At 32.9% G+C, this 20,122-nt stretch overlaps 1 protein-coding gene across 2 annotated transcripts in view; it reads right to left on the reverse strand.

Moving 5' to 3' along the window:
* LOC106874473 (ribitol-5-phosphate xylosyltransferase 1) overlaps positions 1-20,122 on the reverse strand; it is a 427,968-nt gene that overhangs the window by 203,390 nt on the left and 204,456 nt on the right. The window contains exon 2 of one of the 2 annotated variants that reach the window (XM_052970897.1): positions 14,210-14,383. The exons of the other annotated variant lie outside the window; for it this stretch is intronic. Coding sequence (XP_052826857.1) covers positions 14,210-14,383 — 174 coding nt within the window. The remainder of the gene's footprint in view (positions 1-14,209; positions 14,384-20,122) is intronic. 2 annotated transcript variants of the gene reach the window in all.

Raw genomic sequence — 20,122 nt, forward strand, 5'->3', positions numbered from 1 at the left:
ATATATATATATATATATATATATATATATATATATATATATATGACATTTCTTTGAACACAATGCAACTCAAATTAGATTCCTTATAGGAATGTTCACTATCACTTCTCTATTCAAATTATAATCAACAGTAGGAGTTGGATAAGCACAAAAATAATCTCACTTCATGTTTCATGTTATTAAAGTATTCCAAAATGAATAAATTAAGAAAACAGAAAAAGATTACAAATAATTTCAATTCGGACAGTCAATGACTATTGAAGAGGTTGCAAAGAAACAACGAAAATTTTAGGAAAAATAAATGAGTAAATGAGTGGATATCAAACTGGTGCACATGTTAATTAATAAGGCATCAAAACAGAATGACTCACCCCAGGCACAATAAAATTACAAATAATATTAACATGCAATGCATATGAACTGGGGAAAGGGATAGAAATCTAGCATAGAAGAAATGCTATGAAAATGAACAAGTGCTAACCAGTTTGTTTGCAATAAACAGTCACTAGTGTAAAAGAAAACTAAAGAAAGAATGAAGACTGAGCAAGAAATCTAACTTCAACATTCATCACTGACCAAACCTATCCAATCCAAACTTTGAAAGATATCTGTTTATTAGAAAGATGAATGTTCCAGCAGATATTGGTTTGTTGATTAAAAAGTTCTAAAATAAAGATTAAAAAACCCCGAGGTCATAGAATATTTGCAATATATTCAATAGAATATTAATTTCAGTGAAAGCAGAGACATAGGTGACATGTGATTAAATCTCATGTTTTAATAACATATAATGTAATTCAGTTTCAGGATGACTGACTAAAGTACATTAGAGAAAGTCAAGAAACAGATCTCATTATTGAAAAAACAATTGAATTAAGACACTGTCACCAATTTCAAATAATAATAATAATAATAATAATAATAATAATAATAATAATAATAATAATAATAATAATTATTATTATTATTATTATTATTATTATTATTATTATTACATACTGATATAACAACAACAACAACAACACTAATAATAATCTCATATTGCTATTATTCCATCTGAAATATTCACACATTTTAAATCTTAGACACTTAGCTTATGGGTCTTAACATCACAAATCAATAGAGAAGACAACGAATGACAAAAATAAAAGTGAATGAAAAATATAAAGAGGATTAAATGAAAGAAGTGAAAGATGACTTTAATTATGTAAATAGTGGCTTCTCTCTGATATTTCCAAAATTTGATTTCATGTTCTTACAACAGTAAACCTAAACATACACATACTGTTATTTGAAAGAAAAAAAAAAGGCAATAGAAAAGACATTCAAAACAAATTTAAAATTCCATTTGAACCGACTTTCTTGAGAAAATAAAATCTGAACAATAAGAGTAGAACAATATTTGTTTTTAAAACAAAAGTGATAGTGTTATTTAAAGAAACATAAGATTTTTAACCATATATATATAAAAAAATGACATGTTTGAAGAGACAAAACAATGTAAAATAATCGTCTTTCTAAAGGTAATTTTCTAAACTGGCTAGAATTTACATTTTACTTTTATACAAATCACCTGTTTTCCTGCAAAAGTCTACATTAATTACACTGTCTTAAACATAAGCTGGAAGGTGATGAATTGATGCATGAATGATCAATGCTTTTAAAAGTTAAGTTTTCTCTACAGATTTTAAGAATAAAAAGATTACTGGGTAATTTTCTTTAAAAGAAAAATCAGTTGACTGATATAGTCTGTACTCTATTACATAGACACACACACACACACACCTATGAGTTTAGCAATATAAAGACAATTGAGCTCTAACAAGAAGAAAGATAATAGTTGAATCAATTGCAGATGTTAAACTTGCTAAATAAAAATAGTAAACTAATATCAGCTTATTTTGCTTTTCTGTTGATTTAAACAAAAGAGGTTTAACACCACCCAAAAAGAACAAATTTCAAGCAAATAATGTTTTCAAATTGTAAAAGAAAAATATGGAAAAGATGACAGACATCAACTGAATTTATAAACTAAAATAAATCTATAATGAGATCTAATTTCTTTTTTGATAATCTGCATCATTTTACAAAAAGCTATAAAGAAACTAACAACAAAGAAACAACAATAACAAAAAAAGATGAAGGAAAATTATTTACATGCTTAAATATCTAGAGTTTTCACACTGACATTAAAATCTAAACCTAAAATTGAAATCTCTCAGCTGATATTCTATATCTGCCACATTTGTCCTGGCTGTACCTTTTACAAAAATTGCACTTGCGATATAATCCTGTTTCTAAGTATTCGTTAATAATAATAATAAAGATATTTTTTTTAGTCTTCAACAGTGAGACTTTATGCTGAACACCTACAAGATACTCTGAAATAAGCTACCAACATCTATTTCATTTAACCTAAATCTTAAGTGACATTCTACAAAAGCATCCTATTTGCAAAGGACTAATTTCATTTTACCTCAATGTTAACAACTTCGCCTGGCTCTCTCAATCCTTCTAATCTGACTCAGCAGGTTTAGATATTAAATTATCTGTTATAGTATATCATCTATGCTAAACACTCTTCTTTCCTACTTGTCCACTCAGTTTTCTAGTTTCTCAGAGAAACGTCTTCTTTTCCGCAGGCTATTCTAAACAGCTACCTCATCTCTGATTTAAACCATTAAGTACACCCATAACATGTGTGACCTCACATCGTCATACATCAAATCCACTGAGTTGTCAGTTTTGACTAATTTTGTGTCCCACCTAACTGCTCTGAGATTGATTAATGTACAATGGAAGCTGCTCGTTTTATAATATCTGTCCACATTCCACATGCCTTCAGAGCCACAAAATGGATACAAGTCTGGTTTAAATGAGTGAGAAACTTCTAGAATGCAAAGGATGCTGTTTCAAATTCTTTCGACTTTTCAAACATTAATGGTTCTATAATTGACACTCCACAGAAAAAGCCTCCATATATGCTATCCACTTTGCATATACTAGACAAAATCGCCTCTCAAAATTATCCTTATCTCCTCCACTTTGCCCACAACCACATACACATAGATGCCAAGAGTGAAAAAGAAAACACCTCTGATTTCTCTGAAAATTTCCTCTTTCCATTAACCTTAAGCACAGCATATTTTCCACAGCTAGCTCCTACCATCACCGAATTTCTTAATTTCTTTGTACAAGGATCTATCTTGATGCTTGGAATCATGCTACAGGTGTCCTATTTCCAAGAAAGGCAACCTTTCTGACCTGCCAACTATTAACATATATCATTGTGTTCACTTCCAACGTCTTACAAGGGATAAAGATACTCATTAACAATTGCTTTTCCAGCACAGAAAACTTGCCTCCCTCCGTATGTATACAGGAGCATGGACATCAAGGGCACACCATTTTGGCCATGATTTTATGTTTTCTCAAGCAGAGCAAGTCACCAATTGTCTTGGTCCATTGTCATCTCCTTTGTGAGGCTCAAAATCTGAAGATCATTTTCCAAAATTTCCTCCTATATCTTCCCAGATCTTCTTCCACATTTAGAGATCATTATGAAGGTGTCTTCATCCATACACATCACATGACCAAACCAGAGCAGTTTTCTCTCTAGCACACTACATCGGATGCCCATCTTCAAGAAAACATTCACACTTAAAATTCACATATCTCAACATCAAATGTGAAACAATATTTTGTACCTTCACCTGGAAAATTTATATGTTGAAAATATCAAAAGCCACATTGAACACGTTTTTATACCAAAACATGTTACTTATAAACAGATGTGGATTCCATTCATTATGTGCAATTCTATCATGTATTCCAGTAAAACCAGTTTTTCAAATGTTAGTTTAATAAAGTATATTTTGTAATGTAGCATTTGTCATCTGATGATGAATGGAGACTAAACTGCCTGAAACATGCTTGAAAATAGTGAGAGAGAGAGAGAAAAAAGAAAAAAAGATAACAGAAAATATCTGCCATATGGCATTATGATCAAATACAGGTGATAAACCATGATTTTAAGGCTGATAGGCAAATTTGATTATCCAATTGAATTCTAAAGTTAGTAGCCATGATGATAGTATGATAATCCAAAGGAAGAAACTGCATTGAATGTATGGCAATCAATCTTGTTCTGAAGAACATATATTTCTTGACAACACATTGGATACTAAATAATCATTTGTATTGTAAGTTACAACATACAGATTTGGAATGTGTCTTATTTTATTGAAGAGTGTGAGGTTTTGATAATACTCATAAGAATATCAAGGTACCGAAGTAGGACAAATGTGTAAGATGAAATTGTAGAAATTGCATGACAAAAACATTGAGGAACTGCAAGAACACTTCAGATGGTGGTTTCTGCAGTTCATTACATTTTTCTACAGTCAACACGTGAAGCATTTGATGATTGTCGATGGTGTGGAGTAAAACACATGGCTGGTACAGGCATCTTATTCTTCATGTTGTTATTGCTTTGTAAACAACAAGCATGCTTGGCCAACAGGTACTTCTATATTTGTTAGAGATGGTAGCTATATGTTCTAGCACTGGCATTTTTGATATTTCTTACATAACAATATGCAACATAAACCAGATCAGCCATCTGCAGTCTTGTGAAGATTCCCCTCAGATGAAGAAGATACTATAATTCACAAACTAATCAGTCTCTTTTTTGAGTGCTGAGAGGTTGGGGAAATATCTAAAACAATAAACATTTTCTACAAAATACCCACGTAAGAAATACAAGAATACAGGAAGCTAAAAGGAAATATTGAGATTGAAGATTCCGTTACAGATATATTTCGATTACACAATTCAATAGCAGGAAGTAAATAATGAAAATAATATTTCCAAAAGCAAAACAATCATGAGAAACAGCTGAACGGTGATGATGATGATGATGATGATTATATATATATATATATATGCACATATGTATATTTATATCATCATCATCCACTTCATCATCATCGTTTAACGTCCGCTTTCCATGCTAGCATGGGTTGGACGATTTGACCGAGGACTGGTGAAACCAGAGGGCTACACCAGGCTCCAATCTGATTCATTGTACATATACATAGCCTTCCAATACATTTACAAAAAATGAACTCATAATGCTTAAATAATTTCAGTTTTCTTTTACAGAAATAAATAATTAATTTTCTTGATTGCTTATGCCATTTCGGAAGCAAAGCCATTTCATCAGTAAATCTCAGCTTAGAAGTTCACCTTAAACTAAATTTCTGCCATTTAAATTATCCAGAATCAGTTTGAAATATTATTAACCTTTTAAATTTTGCTTCAATAAAAGAAAAAAAAGCATCAGAAACTCTGGAGTGACCAGTGGAGGTAAAAAAAAAGGGAAAAATGAAAGTGCAGCTGATAATTTTGAGTTTAATACATTTTAATTTGATGGTTGTAAGACATCAAGTCTATTTTAAATGAATGTCTTCAAATCAAAAAAATGTTCGCAGATGCACATTCCATATTAGTTGGTACACACAACAATTTGTTCAACATGCCAAGAGATATGGCAACACCAAAGCTGAAGGAAAGCGAAAATATTGATTTCTAACATAAGCCCAAGGCCTCAAATTCTGGGCTTCAGTATCGTCAGCACTGACCCAGGTACTTGACTAGCACTCACTTTATTAACCTCAGAAGGATGAACAACAAAGTTAACCTCAGCAGGATTTAAAGGCAGAACAAAAAGGATTGTTACTAAATATCACTCACTTGTTGAAAATACTGGCATTTTGACAGTTACAACGACAAGGGTTCCAGTTGATCTGATCTTAATGGTAAAGCTTGTTTGTGGAATTACTGTGCAAGTGGCTGAGCACTCCACAGCCCATATACCCTTAACATGGTTCTCAGGAAGATTCAACATAACACAGAATGCGACAAGGCTAGCTCTTTGAAATACTGGTACTATCCATTTTTCCCAGTTGAGTGGACTGGAGCAATGAGAAATAAAGTGTCTTGCTCAAGGACACAACATGCTGTCAGGAACAGAACTCATGACCTTCTGATTGTGAGCCAAATACTCTAACCACTAAGCCATATGCTTTCATTATTCATTCAAAATACGATTCTGAAAGACATCATGTTTCCAAGTTCTTCATTTTAGCTAACAAGAGAAATCTCTCTCTATATATATATACTTGGCTAGCCAGAAATAGGAGTCAAATACTTCACATTTTACACCCTACGATCTAATAAAAAAGAAACATGTCTTATATAATGAAACACTGGATGTACAAAAAAACCTTGTTGGCCAAATTGAAATGTTTTAAGTTTTCAACAATAGCATGTTTTATGCTTACACTAAAATATCTTGCAAAAGCTTACTAGTGAGATTGAAATGGGAAATGGTTAACAATGGTTAACGAATTTAATCAAGAAATGCCTTCAGAGATAATGAATATATGAAATAATTTCAAAGCAATCTATTCAAATTAAATTATCACTCATTGATTGACAAAACTGAAACCATTTTATTGTCAATATTACCATTAGTCTAATGTGGTGAGCTGGTGGAATTGGTAGCACACCAAGCAAAATGTTTAGTGGCATTTTGTTTGTCTTTCACTTCTGAGTTCAAATTACGACAACACAGACTTTGCCTTTCATCCTTTCAGGGTCGATAAAATGAATACCAGTTGAGAACTGGAGTTGATGTAATTAATTTAGCACCCCACCTCCTCTGAAATTATTGGCTTTGCACCAATTTTGCACCCGACCTCCCCTGAAATTACTGGCTTTGTGTCAAATTCTGAAACCAACATTACCACTAGTCTATTGTTTGTTAGTTTCCAGTACTTCAAATATGATTTTCCAGTAGACTGATATACTTGTTCTCAGTCATTCCTGAGTAAACTTGACTGTCTGTCTGCCTATACCCAAGCTTTACTCTGTCCAGACACTGAATATCAACCAGTATTACCATTTGTTCAGCAAATAAATCCCGAAGTAGTCTTATAAACCCAGACTATCAAAGTCATAAAACTTACTACACCAACCAATATCTCTAATGAGTAGTCTATTTCTCAACTCACAATATCTACCCACCTCTCGGTCGTTATACACAAGCATTTAGTATCTTATGCAGATTTTATAGAGTATTTATACTTCAATTATACAGACACATCTATGTATTATGTGTGTGTGTGTGTGTGTGTGTAACGCATAAATGAGCATTTTCTAAAGTATTACATAGAATGCCTTGTGGTATTATTTTTTGGCCTTTTGTACCCAGAGTGCAAATCTCAAGTCAACTTCACCTTTCTCTCTTTTGGGATCAATAATGAAGAATCAATTCAGATAAGTGGAATTGGAGGAATTGTTTCAGCTGAGATGCTTTGTAATATCTGTTCTTGTTCTTTCTATTCTGGAGGCAATGCCTCCAACAACACCAGTTTCCAAGCAGAACTGAACTTGATCGTTCTTTTGGGCAACATGAGTGACATGGAGTGAAGAATTTGCTGCATGATTAACTACTGGCCTTGCATAAAAATACTTGCTCAAGTCCATCTTTATCTTGGAAAGGAACTTTCCAGATGCAGATAGTTAACTTTGTCCAACAGAAGCCTTATGTATACACAAAAATACATATACACACAGGGAAAGCAAGCAAGAGTAGAGGTGGGGGTGGGGGAGAGTAAAATTTGCCAAATTTCATATCACTTAAAATAAATACAATGCAAAATGTTTTTTTGAGAAATTAGCTTCTTTTCATAACCAATTTTCTATCATCTTTAATAAATGTCATAAAAGTTTCATCCTTTGCTGCATCGTTTTGTATTAATCATGCATTATTTCATAGCTTTGAGATTTTGATGATACGATTGTTTATTTTAAAGATGACCCCCACACTGACCACTACTTCCAATCTTTTTTCCCAGGATGCTGGCCTTCAAGAATTTCTTGCCAACATAATCTTTTTTACAGATGGAAATGTTCAAGAGGAAAATCAATCTGACTAACCTCAAAGGAAGGCCAAGGGTATAGAACCAAATCTCCAACTCCAAGAACAAACCGAGAATGAAAACAGGGGGATGGGAAAGAAATGTCTATATACAGCTATAATGAAAAATATTGATATTTTTGCTTAATTTAAATACTTTGACTAAATACTTATTTCCCAAAGAAATATATCTTAGAGGAAAGACAAATATAAATCAAACAATAAAAAAATATTGAAATGAAAACATCAAGTCGATTTTTCTCAAAAAAACTAAAATATGACTCTGCAATTATAAAGACCATATGAACTTCAAGTATAGACTAAATAATAGTCAAGCTGCTAATATCTTAAAACTTTTATTCACAGTTGTTTGATCATTTTTTAGCACAGTTGAAAGATTAAGGCTAGTCTGATTAATAAAGTCAGTTTACTAAGAAAGCAAAATAATGAATGAAGATTAATTGATGCTGAACATTTAAAAAAATTTCAACTATCAAAATAAATTAATAAAAAATGGTTATATTTTAACAACACCAACAACACCAATAGCCATTTCTGACTTAGACACAATGCAACCATTTTTGAGGTTTCTCATTTATGTCCAAAGAAATTATTCTGTACCATCACTAGAACATGACTGGTACTTTATTTTGTTGACCCTGGAGGGATAAAATAACATGTGATAAGAAAGTGCCTGTGCAAACCAAGCAGAATGAATAACACATAGATAATAATAATAATAATAATAATAATAATAATAATAATAATAATAATAATAATAATAATAATAATAATAATAATAATAATAATAATAATAATAATAATAATAATAATAATAATAATAATAATAATAATAATAATAATAATAATAATAATAATAATAATAATAATAATAATAATAATAATAATAATAATAATAATAATAACTATTAAGGCAGCAAGCTGGCTGAATAATCAGCAAGCCAGGCAAAATCCTTAGTGGCAGTTTGCCTCTCTATAATTCTGAGTTCAAATTCCACCAAGGTCAACTTTGCTTGACATCCTTTTGAGGGTCAATGAAATTGGTACCAGTTGAGTACTGGGGGTTGATGCAATCGACTTAGCCCCTCTCACTAAATTTCAGGCCTTGTGCCTATAGTCGAAAGGATTATTATTATCATCATCATTGTTTTACTTCTGGTAGGTTCTGTGAGAGTGAGCAGTAGCCTGCTGTCAGGGGTCTCAAAGTGGTAGAGAGAAACAGAGATGTACAGTGATAGAGATGGATGTCAGAGATACATTGGGGTGGCCGTAATGAGAGGAGGACAAAGAGGGTGGGTTGTCAACTGCAGATAGGAATGAGGGTGTTAAAGATGAAATATGGCATTCTTAAGATGTAGCTCAGAAGAGAGTAAGAGACAACTGGAGGTACAAAAAATGGTGGTCAGTGGAAACTAAATTAGGAAGGGATGATACTGAGAATGCAAAATGGATTTTAAAGGAGAGAGAGGGGCAACTGGTAGAACAAAGTGGGCTGAAATAGATATTCTGCTCCTACACGATTAAAGTCGCTCATAGTGCCAGAGTTAGAACAGTGGTAGAAGGATGGATGAATGTGGGAAAGACTTGAAAAGGACAGGGTCCAGTGAGTGTACAGCCATAAACATAATGCTTTTAGGATCTCACTTTCATTGTAACAGATAGGTTTTCTTGAGCACAACAAACCATTTTAATCTTTTGTCAACTTTTGAGTGAGGCTCATCATGTTGAAATCAGATTACAATAATTTGTTAGACGCCTTCTTGGGGCTCCTTCTACAAGTTCCATCCACATTTAGTGATTGACACTGCTTTTAGACTTTCACACAGTTTTTGTTAGCTAATTTCCACCCACGAAGCATCAATCAATCTGGAACTTTTAGCAGAGTGGGATCCAACCCATGCATACAAGGTAATCTCAAATAGGATGATGACGATATAAGACATTGCTGCAAGTGAAGGCACTCTTCAATTAGCAGCCTAAAACTATACTCAATAGAGCATATATATATGCTTCAAGAAGGGCAAGCAGTTTGTCACTCAGAGAGCATAATCAGGTCTGAAGGTCACAGATAACATAACGTAACTATTCATCACATTGTTAGGAATTTTCTAACAGAAAAAAATTGTTAAGCTTAAGCGTATCAGGTAGAAAAAAGTAGGTATTAAGAGCAAACAGTTAACAGAAATGGAGCCTTCAATGCCCCACTGTATGTGCAATGAAAATGTACATGCTCGACAGAGTGCTAGTGTTTTGAGAGAGAAGTTAGACATAAGAGGAATTAGTTGCTGTGTGCAAGAGAGAAGACTACACTGGTTTGGTCACATGTGATGCAGATGGATGCTAACAGCTCCATGAAGATGTGCTGATCTCTCAAAATCGATGGAGTACAAAGAAGTGGGAGACCCAGGAAGTCATGGGATGAAGTATTGAAGAACAACCTCAGGATGCTGAACCTTTCAGGCAAGATGACAAAAGATCGAGATGCCTGGTGCCTTACTGTACTCAAAAGACCCACACTCCACAACAGAAGTGTTAAGACTGGTCCCTCTGGTGGTGAAAAGCACTTGTGGCAATTCCACATAAAAACGCCCATGCAGTGCCATGTTAAAGCACCCAGCACACTCTGTAAAGGGGTTGGCATTAGGAACGGTGTCCAGCCATAGAAACCATGCCAAATCAGACTGGAGTCTGGTGCAGCCTTCCAGCCTGCCAGCCCTGGTCAAACCGTCCAACCCATGCCAGCATGGACAATGAGCATTAAATGATGATGATAACTTCTTCTTCAGGAAATAAGATTACTACTAAATCTTCCTTTCTCATTCAACAAATCACTGTATCAGAAATATTTGCATCTCATATTTCCAATGAACAGGATACCACAACCATTTGCTTGTCATTGATTTACCTGCATGTGTGTCTTGTTTTCATAAACCATTTTATGTTTACTTTTAATGTACTAACATGAACCTGCACATAAGTACCCATGCACGCTCACAACACACAAACACATAATATATCTTATAGTATTAAATGCCATACTGATTTACTAACATACCTGCATGTAAGTACATATTGGAGATATGCAATGACAAGTTTATAGTTTTAAAGTTATTTGAAATTCCTGCCGTCTATCAATAAATAAATCTGTTCAAACTATTCCATTTCAAGAGAGATTGTCTCTTTGTCAAATATTTGACACATATGCAGCTAATTAGTCTTTCATAACACTTGAGACTAGTCCATTGATCCCGACAGCATTTTCTGGGATTCTTTAAGGAGGCAATTCTGTTTGTATTAATATCATATTTACATTCCATTATCATTTCTTACTTTTTCTTTTTTTCACAATACAGCAACACACAAAAATGAAAAACTCAACTTAATTTTTCCATAAGAAAATGCGATTTTTAATGCCATCATAAAATTAATTTTCTTCAACAGGTAAATTTTGATAATTCTGTGAGTGTGTGTGTGTGTATCTACATATACACATATATGAATATACCTATATATATATCATCATTTTACATCCACTTTCCATTTTAACTGGCATACAGTGGACACACACACGCACACACATACACACAAGTATTCAAGTTGCCTTCTGTGATTACACTAATTATGACAATGTTTTTCTTTAGTAGAAAAGAATAGAATTGCTCTCATGGTATTTATCCTATTGATTATCTCTAAACCATATATTGAAATACATTTTGCTATTGATTAATGATTTCAACAGTCATTTTAGTCTTCAAAAATGTTTAACATAAGAAAACAATTTCAATGGAAAGAATAAATAAATAATGAACAGATATATAGATTATTCATATTCCAAGACAATATTGTTGAGTCTTAGTCATCAGTTACTAGTAAATCCTAGCCATAAATCATCTTTTTCGGCTACAATGCTCATCAATATCAATAAAGATGCAAGCTATTAAATTTATCAAAAATGATATATTGAATTTTTTTTCTCCCAACAAAAATTGCTGTAGAATTGTCAAACACCTTACAAATAAAAAGTACATTTTTCAAAATTCAATACATAGCACAATTTCTCCAACCAATTTATTGGATTATAATTTAAACTGGTTTGTTTCCATCAAGATAATATGGCAGGAATTTGATAGAGTGATATATTTAGGTATGTTGCTAACATCGATTTACAACAATGATTTTTGTCGATTTATTCATTTATGTTTGCTTTTTTTTTCTTGCAATATGAAAAACTTAATCTTTATATGTATGAAAAAGCTATTGGATGTATATAATCAAATTTTAAGGCTTCTTTTCCAGCAGAACATAATTCAAACTTTTTGACATGCCTAGTAGTTATTTTTCATCATTTCTCTTAGAACAACAAAGAATATTCAATGAATTTGTGACCCACAGATTATTTAATTATTCATAACAAAAATTGGAACTAAAAGCATTTAAAAACTTCAATATTGCAAATATCATTCAAAATTTGCCAATATAATCATGCTTCTTTATGCTAAAACGCATTGTCTCATACTGTTCCTTATAATGATACAAATAAAGTAGGTTTTGCAGGTAGATTAAGTTATAATACATTAAGAATAATAAAGAGATAATTGTTCAATTGTATACCTATTCAAACTTCTTTGTAGAAAGTATCTGTTCACATAGAAAATATATTCTCCTTTGCTCTCTAAATGATTGGCATTAGGAAAGACATCTAATTGTAGTAACCATGCCAAAGCAGGCATAGCTTCTGGTGGAACCCTCTGGCTCATCTGTTCTTGTCAAACTATCCAACCCATGCCAGCAGGGAGAAAAAGGATGATGATAATAATGATGATAATGATGATGCTATAATATATATGCATATAAAGGCTTGGTGATACAAGCTGGAAAACAGAACTCAAAACATGGGTATATTTTCTTAATGTTAATAACCGGCATAAGCTACAGAGTAACTCAAGGGCTGAGAGCACTGTGTTTGATAAGAGCCCATGCATGAAACTCTTGGCCCTTCCACATCGTCAAAATCTCATAGCTACAACATAATTCATGATAAATTCAAAACAATGTGAATAATTAAGCATTACATTTAACAGAATAATCTGAATGTTAAAGGGTTAAGAGAGCTTGTGTTGTCATTAAGGGATTTAATTACTATGAAGTTTGAGAACTCATGTTGTAATTCAGAAAAAATGCAAGCTTTTCATTTCAAAATTCTTCACGAGTTGTGTACAAATTCAGTACATTTACTTAATTTATTTAACAATATCAAAAAACTGGTTAAAGTGTGCAAAATGAATGTTGCATATTAATTTCCCTTTAAAGCAAAAAATACCAGCCCTGTGTTTGGTAAAAAAATAAATAAATCTTAAGGGCAACACTGTTGTATCACATAGCACCAACAGACATTTGTTTTTAGAAATAACACCAGTAGACAGTTCCCTGGTGTAATACACACCAAGCTATGTACACAGGGGATATGTTTAAAGTGATATAGCTTTGTACACAACCCTTCTTACTCTCTTACACAGACAATTCCCAGACAAAGGTGATTTTGTTAACAGTTAAACTGCAGATTCTAATTTAGAGTCACCTTGTCTAAACTTTATGACAGTTGAGTTAAAAAGTAGAGCTGGTAGCTGTTTCAGGCCAGAGAAGTATTACTCTGCATGAGTATTACTTATATAGAGAGATTTAGTGAGCTTATTTACTGAAAATGAAATATGAAAGCATAACCAATTTCATAAGCAAAATGTTATTTTTAATTGAAGAGTTTAAAATAATTTTAGCTTTTCAGTAGTTTACATAAGAAAAAAGGAAGAAGAATGTAAACACATGGAACCTATTAGTTTTATGTACATTACTTCAATATTAATTTTCTGGCAAGAGGCATCATTCAAATATTGACACATCTGTTTGCAAAAATGCTAAATATTATGGTTTACTTTTTACTTTATTTTTCTTCATACATAATCACTTCTCAAGATTTATATTTTCCATAATATATCATTTCTCAATTATTCTAAAATTGATCATTATTTGATGGAAATTTTCTTTTACTTCTCTGTACACTAAAAATGTGTGTAATAGATCTTTGTAAATAAAATTAAGCTTCTTAGCTCGACATGACAAGAGTCTATGCAAAGAAGTTAACTGAAAAATACAACTGTATAAAATTACAATTTTAAAAATCTCTCAAAAGTGTAAAAGATATCTTACCTATAGCAGCTTTGCCCCAGATTTCTACAACAAATTCCTGAGAATTGTTATTTGTTTTATTACTTTTTACAACTGGGTTTTCTACTTTCCATTGGGGGGCTTCATACCGTGCTTCTTCCCCATTTTCAAATTCTTCCCCCCATGGGTTCCATTCAGGATCATCACGTAAAATATCTGGAATTTACAAAACAATTAATCAATATTTGAAAATAGCTAAGACAACACACACACAATTAAAAATTATACTTTGATTACAAGCTTTCAACAAATAAAAGAGCTTAAAAGTCAAAGTGATAAATCAACTCACTACATTACCTTCATTAAAAATGAATGTGCATAGACCAGTTAGTAAGCATTTGTGCAATTTATATTATCTTGAAAATTTATAGCTTTATAAGTTTGTTAGAAAGGCATTTTGAAAATACTTTAAGGAATGAGGATTGTGGTTTGATGGCCAAGAAGTCTGGAAATCATGGTAACTTAATAAAGGTTGCCCCTAACCACAAAAACAAAAATTAAAGATGGGATCTAAAAACGTTCACCCAATCAAATGCAAATTAAATATATCCAAGTGAAGTAAAGTATTCACAAGTAATCTAAATTTTGCTTTAAGGAATATTAATTTTTACATTTTCTTAGTTATGTACAGGCAACAAATGCTGACACATTTGTAATGCCCACTTTCTGCATTTTAGATGGTTAATTTAGTTTAAATGCCCATCCATTTTTAGTCATGTCTATTCAAGGAAAAGAGCTTTGTTAACAGAAGCTGATAAAGTTCAGCGCGTGGGCGCACGCACGCACACACACACACACACACACACACACACACACACAGACTTCATTTACCATAATTCACTCACAAAGCTTTGATTGACTTGAAACCATGGTGTTGCATAGTGGGACTGAACTGAGTACCCACAGGTTCCTATGTGATGAACGTCTAGACACCCAAAATATAACAGCTTCTACTCCTATATTAGGAGTAGAAATTTGCTTTACGAGGTGTACTCAAAAGGTATCCAAACTTGATTTTTTCTGCACAAGATAATAATGAGTGAGCAAAATCCACATGGCTATTAGGTGGCCACATCCTTCCTGAGCATGCATGAAAATTTTTGTGTGTGTAGGTTTTGCCAGTCACCCACAGTGATGCATTGAGTACAGACGTCAAGAGTGTGCTGTGTGATTTTTCCTTTTGAATCAAGATGACCGAGCACATTGAGCAAAGATACTGTATCAAATTCTGCCAAAAATTTGGTGGTATGCAAGCCCAGACTATCGAGAAGATTCAGAAGGCCTTTAGAAATGATGCTATTGGAAAAACACAAATAAAGAAGTGGTACAACTGGTTCAAAGATGGCAGCACCTCAGTGGACAGTGAGCCACAGTGTAGCTGACCATCAACTAGCAGAAACGATGAAATGATTGCAAAGGTTCAAGGAATAGGTTATGAAGACTGAGGCGGTGAAAACGACCTGACCTGTGGGTAGCAAAGAAATGAGAACTCCACCATGACAACACACCAGCTCACATCATCCAAGCAAAACACACCACTTGTTAATCAGGTTTTCTACTCCCCAGACTTGTTAATCAGGTTTTCTACCCCCCAGACTTGTTAATCAGGTTTTCTACCCCCCAGACTTGTTAATCAGGTTTTCTACTCCCCAGACTTGTTAATCAGGTTTTCTACTCCCCAGACTTGTTAATCAGGTTTTCTACTCCCCAGACTTGTTAATCAGGTTTTCTACCCCCCAGACTTGTTAATCAGGTTTTCTACTCCCCAGACTTGTTAATCAGGTTTTCTACTCCCCAGACTTGTTAATCAGGTTTTCTACTCCCCAGACTTGACTTCATATGACTTTTGGCTATTCTCAAAGCTCAAAAAAGCACTCAAAGGGAGAAGATTTGAGTCAATAGAGGACATTAGGCAAAATTCAATGGCACAGCTCTATGGCATCCAAAAAAGTGATTTACAGAAATGTTTCCAGCAGTGGCAGGAATGCTGGCAGAAATGTGTAGACTCCCAAGTCAAATACTTTGAATGAGACTAAATAAAAATAGTGAGTTTTTAATATTACTTGTTTTTTTGGCCAAAGGTCAGATACTTTTTGACTACCTTGTATTTAGTCAATTTTTTAATTAAAAACCAAATATTAATAATTCTTAAATTATTTCTTTTATTCTTCAAATATTCACATTTCACAGATTATGCATACAGGTCATAATATTTTAATTTATTTTAAATACATATTCTTGTAAAGTATTCAGGAGGAGATGGGGAACTAAACTAATGATATGCAAAGTTAAATGTATGCCAAAACATTAAGCATAGAAACAAAATGAGAAAATTTATTGAAAAAGGAGCTTCTGATGATATTTTCCATGAATTAATATTGGAACTAGAAATGAAACAAGTGTTAAGAGAGATTTCTAAATAAAGCTCATGAATCTAATGCATATTTAAGTGACTGTATACATCCCAAAAAGAAACACAAATGGTATTTGAGACTAATCCTGTCAAATGTGATACAAACATTAGTCTATAATAAATCTGATATGCATAATACCATTTAAGAATAAGTGGAATCTCTGATTTAACAATTTACTCAAAGAGAAATAGAAGCATTAAACTAATGACATTACATCTATATTGCAGTTGGTAAGAATACAAATTCTTTACTATAACAAATAAACAAGTAATCCACATTCAAATCACATTAACAGATCCAAAATGCTTTGTTTGTTTGTTTTTACATAATTGTTAACTCTTTCATTTATTTGATTAGTTCAGCTTATCTCTAAAATATCAGGCAAGTACAATTAAAACCGAAAACAGCCTCTGCTCTTTAAGCCATTAATAAAGACTTTTAATTGAAATTGAAGAGTGTATTTAACTTGTTGGAAAAGGTGAAAAGAAAAACAAAAAAAACTTGAAGCACTGCATTAGAAAATTATAATTTTAATTCAATGGAATTTTTTCCTTTCAAAGTTTTATCTTTTAGATGTCCCAATCTTCTTTACTAAATCAATGCATGCATTAAGACTAGTCTGTAAAGTTAGAGGAAGCGTGGACAGATACTGCTGTATATGATATGAAAAAGCAGACTCTCTTTTCCCCAAACAAAAGGTTGTTTGTATATGTGAACAAAAAAATGTGATGTTATGTGATTATGACCTTAGAAATTAAAAGAGGATAATGCCATTTCACAAAGAACAAGTTTATTGCAATTCATAAGAATCTAGCGAAGTGATAATTAGTTAGAAAAGAAAGAGGAAAATGGATGAACATAGTACTGTGTAGTCAATTGTTGAATCAATAATAATAAGTTTACAAAGATGGTAGTAATGTATATATATATATATAAATCCAGGCCAATGTGGAAACTGGACAACAAGAAGGACGTGATTAATGCAATTAACAAAAAGTAGTTTTTAGTCTTTGACAGAATAATAGTATTTTTCAGACTCAGCAACTGTTAAGATTTCTAGTTTTAAAATAAGAAAATCTTTTTCAATATTTTCAAGCCATGTTAAAAAGATGTTACTACATGTAATTGATTTGAAAGAAATGCTAAGAGCAAAGAGTTGATTACACAATGAATTAAGAACAACAACAATAATTATTATTATTATTCATATTTAGTCAACAGATTTCTTGTAGAAGAAAGGGCAGTGAAAGTGGTCTTTTTAAGAGCCTTGAAGACTGGAGGGACGAAAAGAAGTTTTCAAAAGAGAAGAGCTGGCCAAAATGCTTGCAACATAGAGGATTTTGTTGAAAGTCATCCAACAGCTAGGTAGTGATGTTAAACCAAATACCATTTTAAAGTTACTACCTATGAACATAACACTTGTCAAACCTGCTGTCCAATCAGCTTGAACCTGAAACTATGGTTGTGGAGCAAAATGTCATAACCCCATGACTTTGCTTATTATATCTAGACTGTAGTTTGAAATAGTAAAATCTTACCATTTCTTCCTCATAATACATTATAATATAACAGAAAAAAGTAAAAAGAAAAACCAAAAAGAAGAAAAAATCTCAAAATCTTGAGATGATTTTAGAAATAGCTATAAATGGGAATACAAACAGAAAACAGTAGTTTGAGCAATAAAGGAAATTAAGAATAATGAGTACAAGTTACAAAGAAAGTTGTTTAATGAACTAATATGGGCACCTATTTGATTTAATAGCATTAATTACAGTGATGAAAAGTCCAAAAGGAATTGTTCGAAGCTGAGAAAACATTTGGCAATGACAAAAGTGAAGTGATTTTTAATTAATGATTCACACATAGATACTTATGCATCACGCATAAAACATTTATATCTACAGACTATAAATAAAGTCAGCTCACGGTAAATTAAAATGGAAATAAAAGAAAATCTGTAAATCAAAATGAATTTGTGGAATTCATAAACTAAAATGAAATAAAATCACTAAGTATTGTAACTTATGTAATATAACTCAGCTCTTTCTTAGATATTGCATAAGTCATTACTATATTTTAACACTGCAATTCTTCCTTGAGTCTCAAATGACATTTCACAGATATATCTCAAACAAGCTAAATCATCATTACCATATATCTTCACCATTTAATGTCCGTTTTCCATGCTGGCATCTGAGACCCTTTCTCATCACTTTGTTCCATGTCTTTCTGGGTTTACCTCTTCCACATGTTCCTTCCTTTATAAAAGCTTGGAAATCTTTGATGCGACTGTCTTCATTCATACGCATTACATGGCCATACCAGTGCAGTCTTCTCTCTAGCACACTACATCTGAAGCTCTGTATTCCTAGTTTTTCTCTTAAATCATCTACACTCTGTCTTACACACACCCACTGACCATACCCATCCAGTGGAGCATACCAGCTTCATTTCTTTCACAAGCCTTCACATGTCTTCAGTAGTCACAGCCCATGTTTCATTGCCATATAGCATAGCTGTTCATACACAGGCATCATGCAATCTGCGTTTCACTCTGAGGGAGAGGCCCTTCATGACTAACAGAGGAAGGTGCTCTATGAACTTTGTTCAGCCTATTCTTATTCTAGCAGCCGTGCTCTTGGAACAACCTCCACTACAGCTAATTTGGTCACCAAAGGTATGAAAACTGTCTTCTACTTCTAAGGATCTCCCCTGACATTTGAGGGAATCTATTTTATGCACATTCCTGGAGTTTAATGTAACTGCACAACTTCCACAGGTAAGTCTTCTAGTGATACTACTGCACCTCTTGTGTATCCATAGATTGCACTGGGAACACCATAAGGAGTTTCTCCCAACACCTTTTCTACATATTGAGCAGGACCATCTCCCCGAAGGAAGCTGTGCCTTGTCTGTTTTCCTACTTATTAGGACTTTGGCCTTTGCTAAATTAACTCTAAGGTCCTTTGATTCCAAGTCTTGGTTCCAGACTTGAAATTTCTTTTCTAGTTCTGGTAGTGATTCAGTGATAATCAGAATTTGATAAAACGAACAATCCATTGTTATGAGGTCAAGACATCCACTTTGAAATCACTGCTTCTGGGGTCAGTTGTATTGCACTGTACTTTGGGCAAGATTCTTCATTCACCACAGACTCCAGTTGCTGTGTGTGAGACTTTAACGGATTATGTTATGCAGAAGCATATTTCTACACACACATGCACATGTATGTGTGCACATACGTGTGTGAGAGAGAGGGAGAGAGAGAGAGAGAGAGAGAGAGAGAGAGAGAGAGAGAGAGAGAGAGAGAGAAAATTTACAAAAGTGTAACTACCTTAAAGGTGTTTACATCACTAAAGACAAGTAACACCTCTAAAATTAGGCTATCGAATAAAGATTGATAAAATGAATTACTAGCATAAAAATACTGAAATACTGAAAATACTGAAAGATGATAAAAATAATTGGTCCAAACCTTTGA

The sequence above is a fragment of the Octopus bimaculoides genome, chromosome 9, assembly GCF_001194135.2.
Source record: "Octopus bimaculoides isolate UCB-OBI-ISO-001 chromosome 9, ASM119413v2, whole genome shotgun sequence".
Taxonomy (NCBI): Eukaryota; Metazoa; Mollusca; class Cephalopoda; order Octopoda; family Octopodidae; genus Octopus; species Octopus bimaculoides.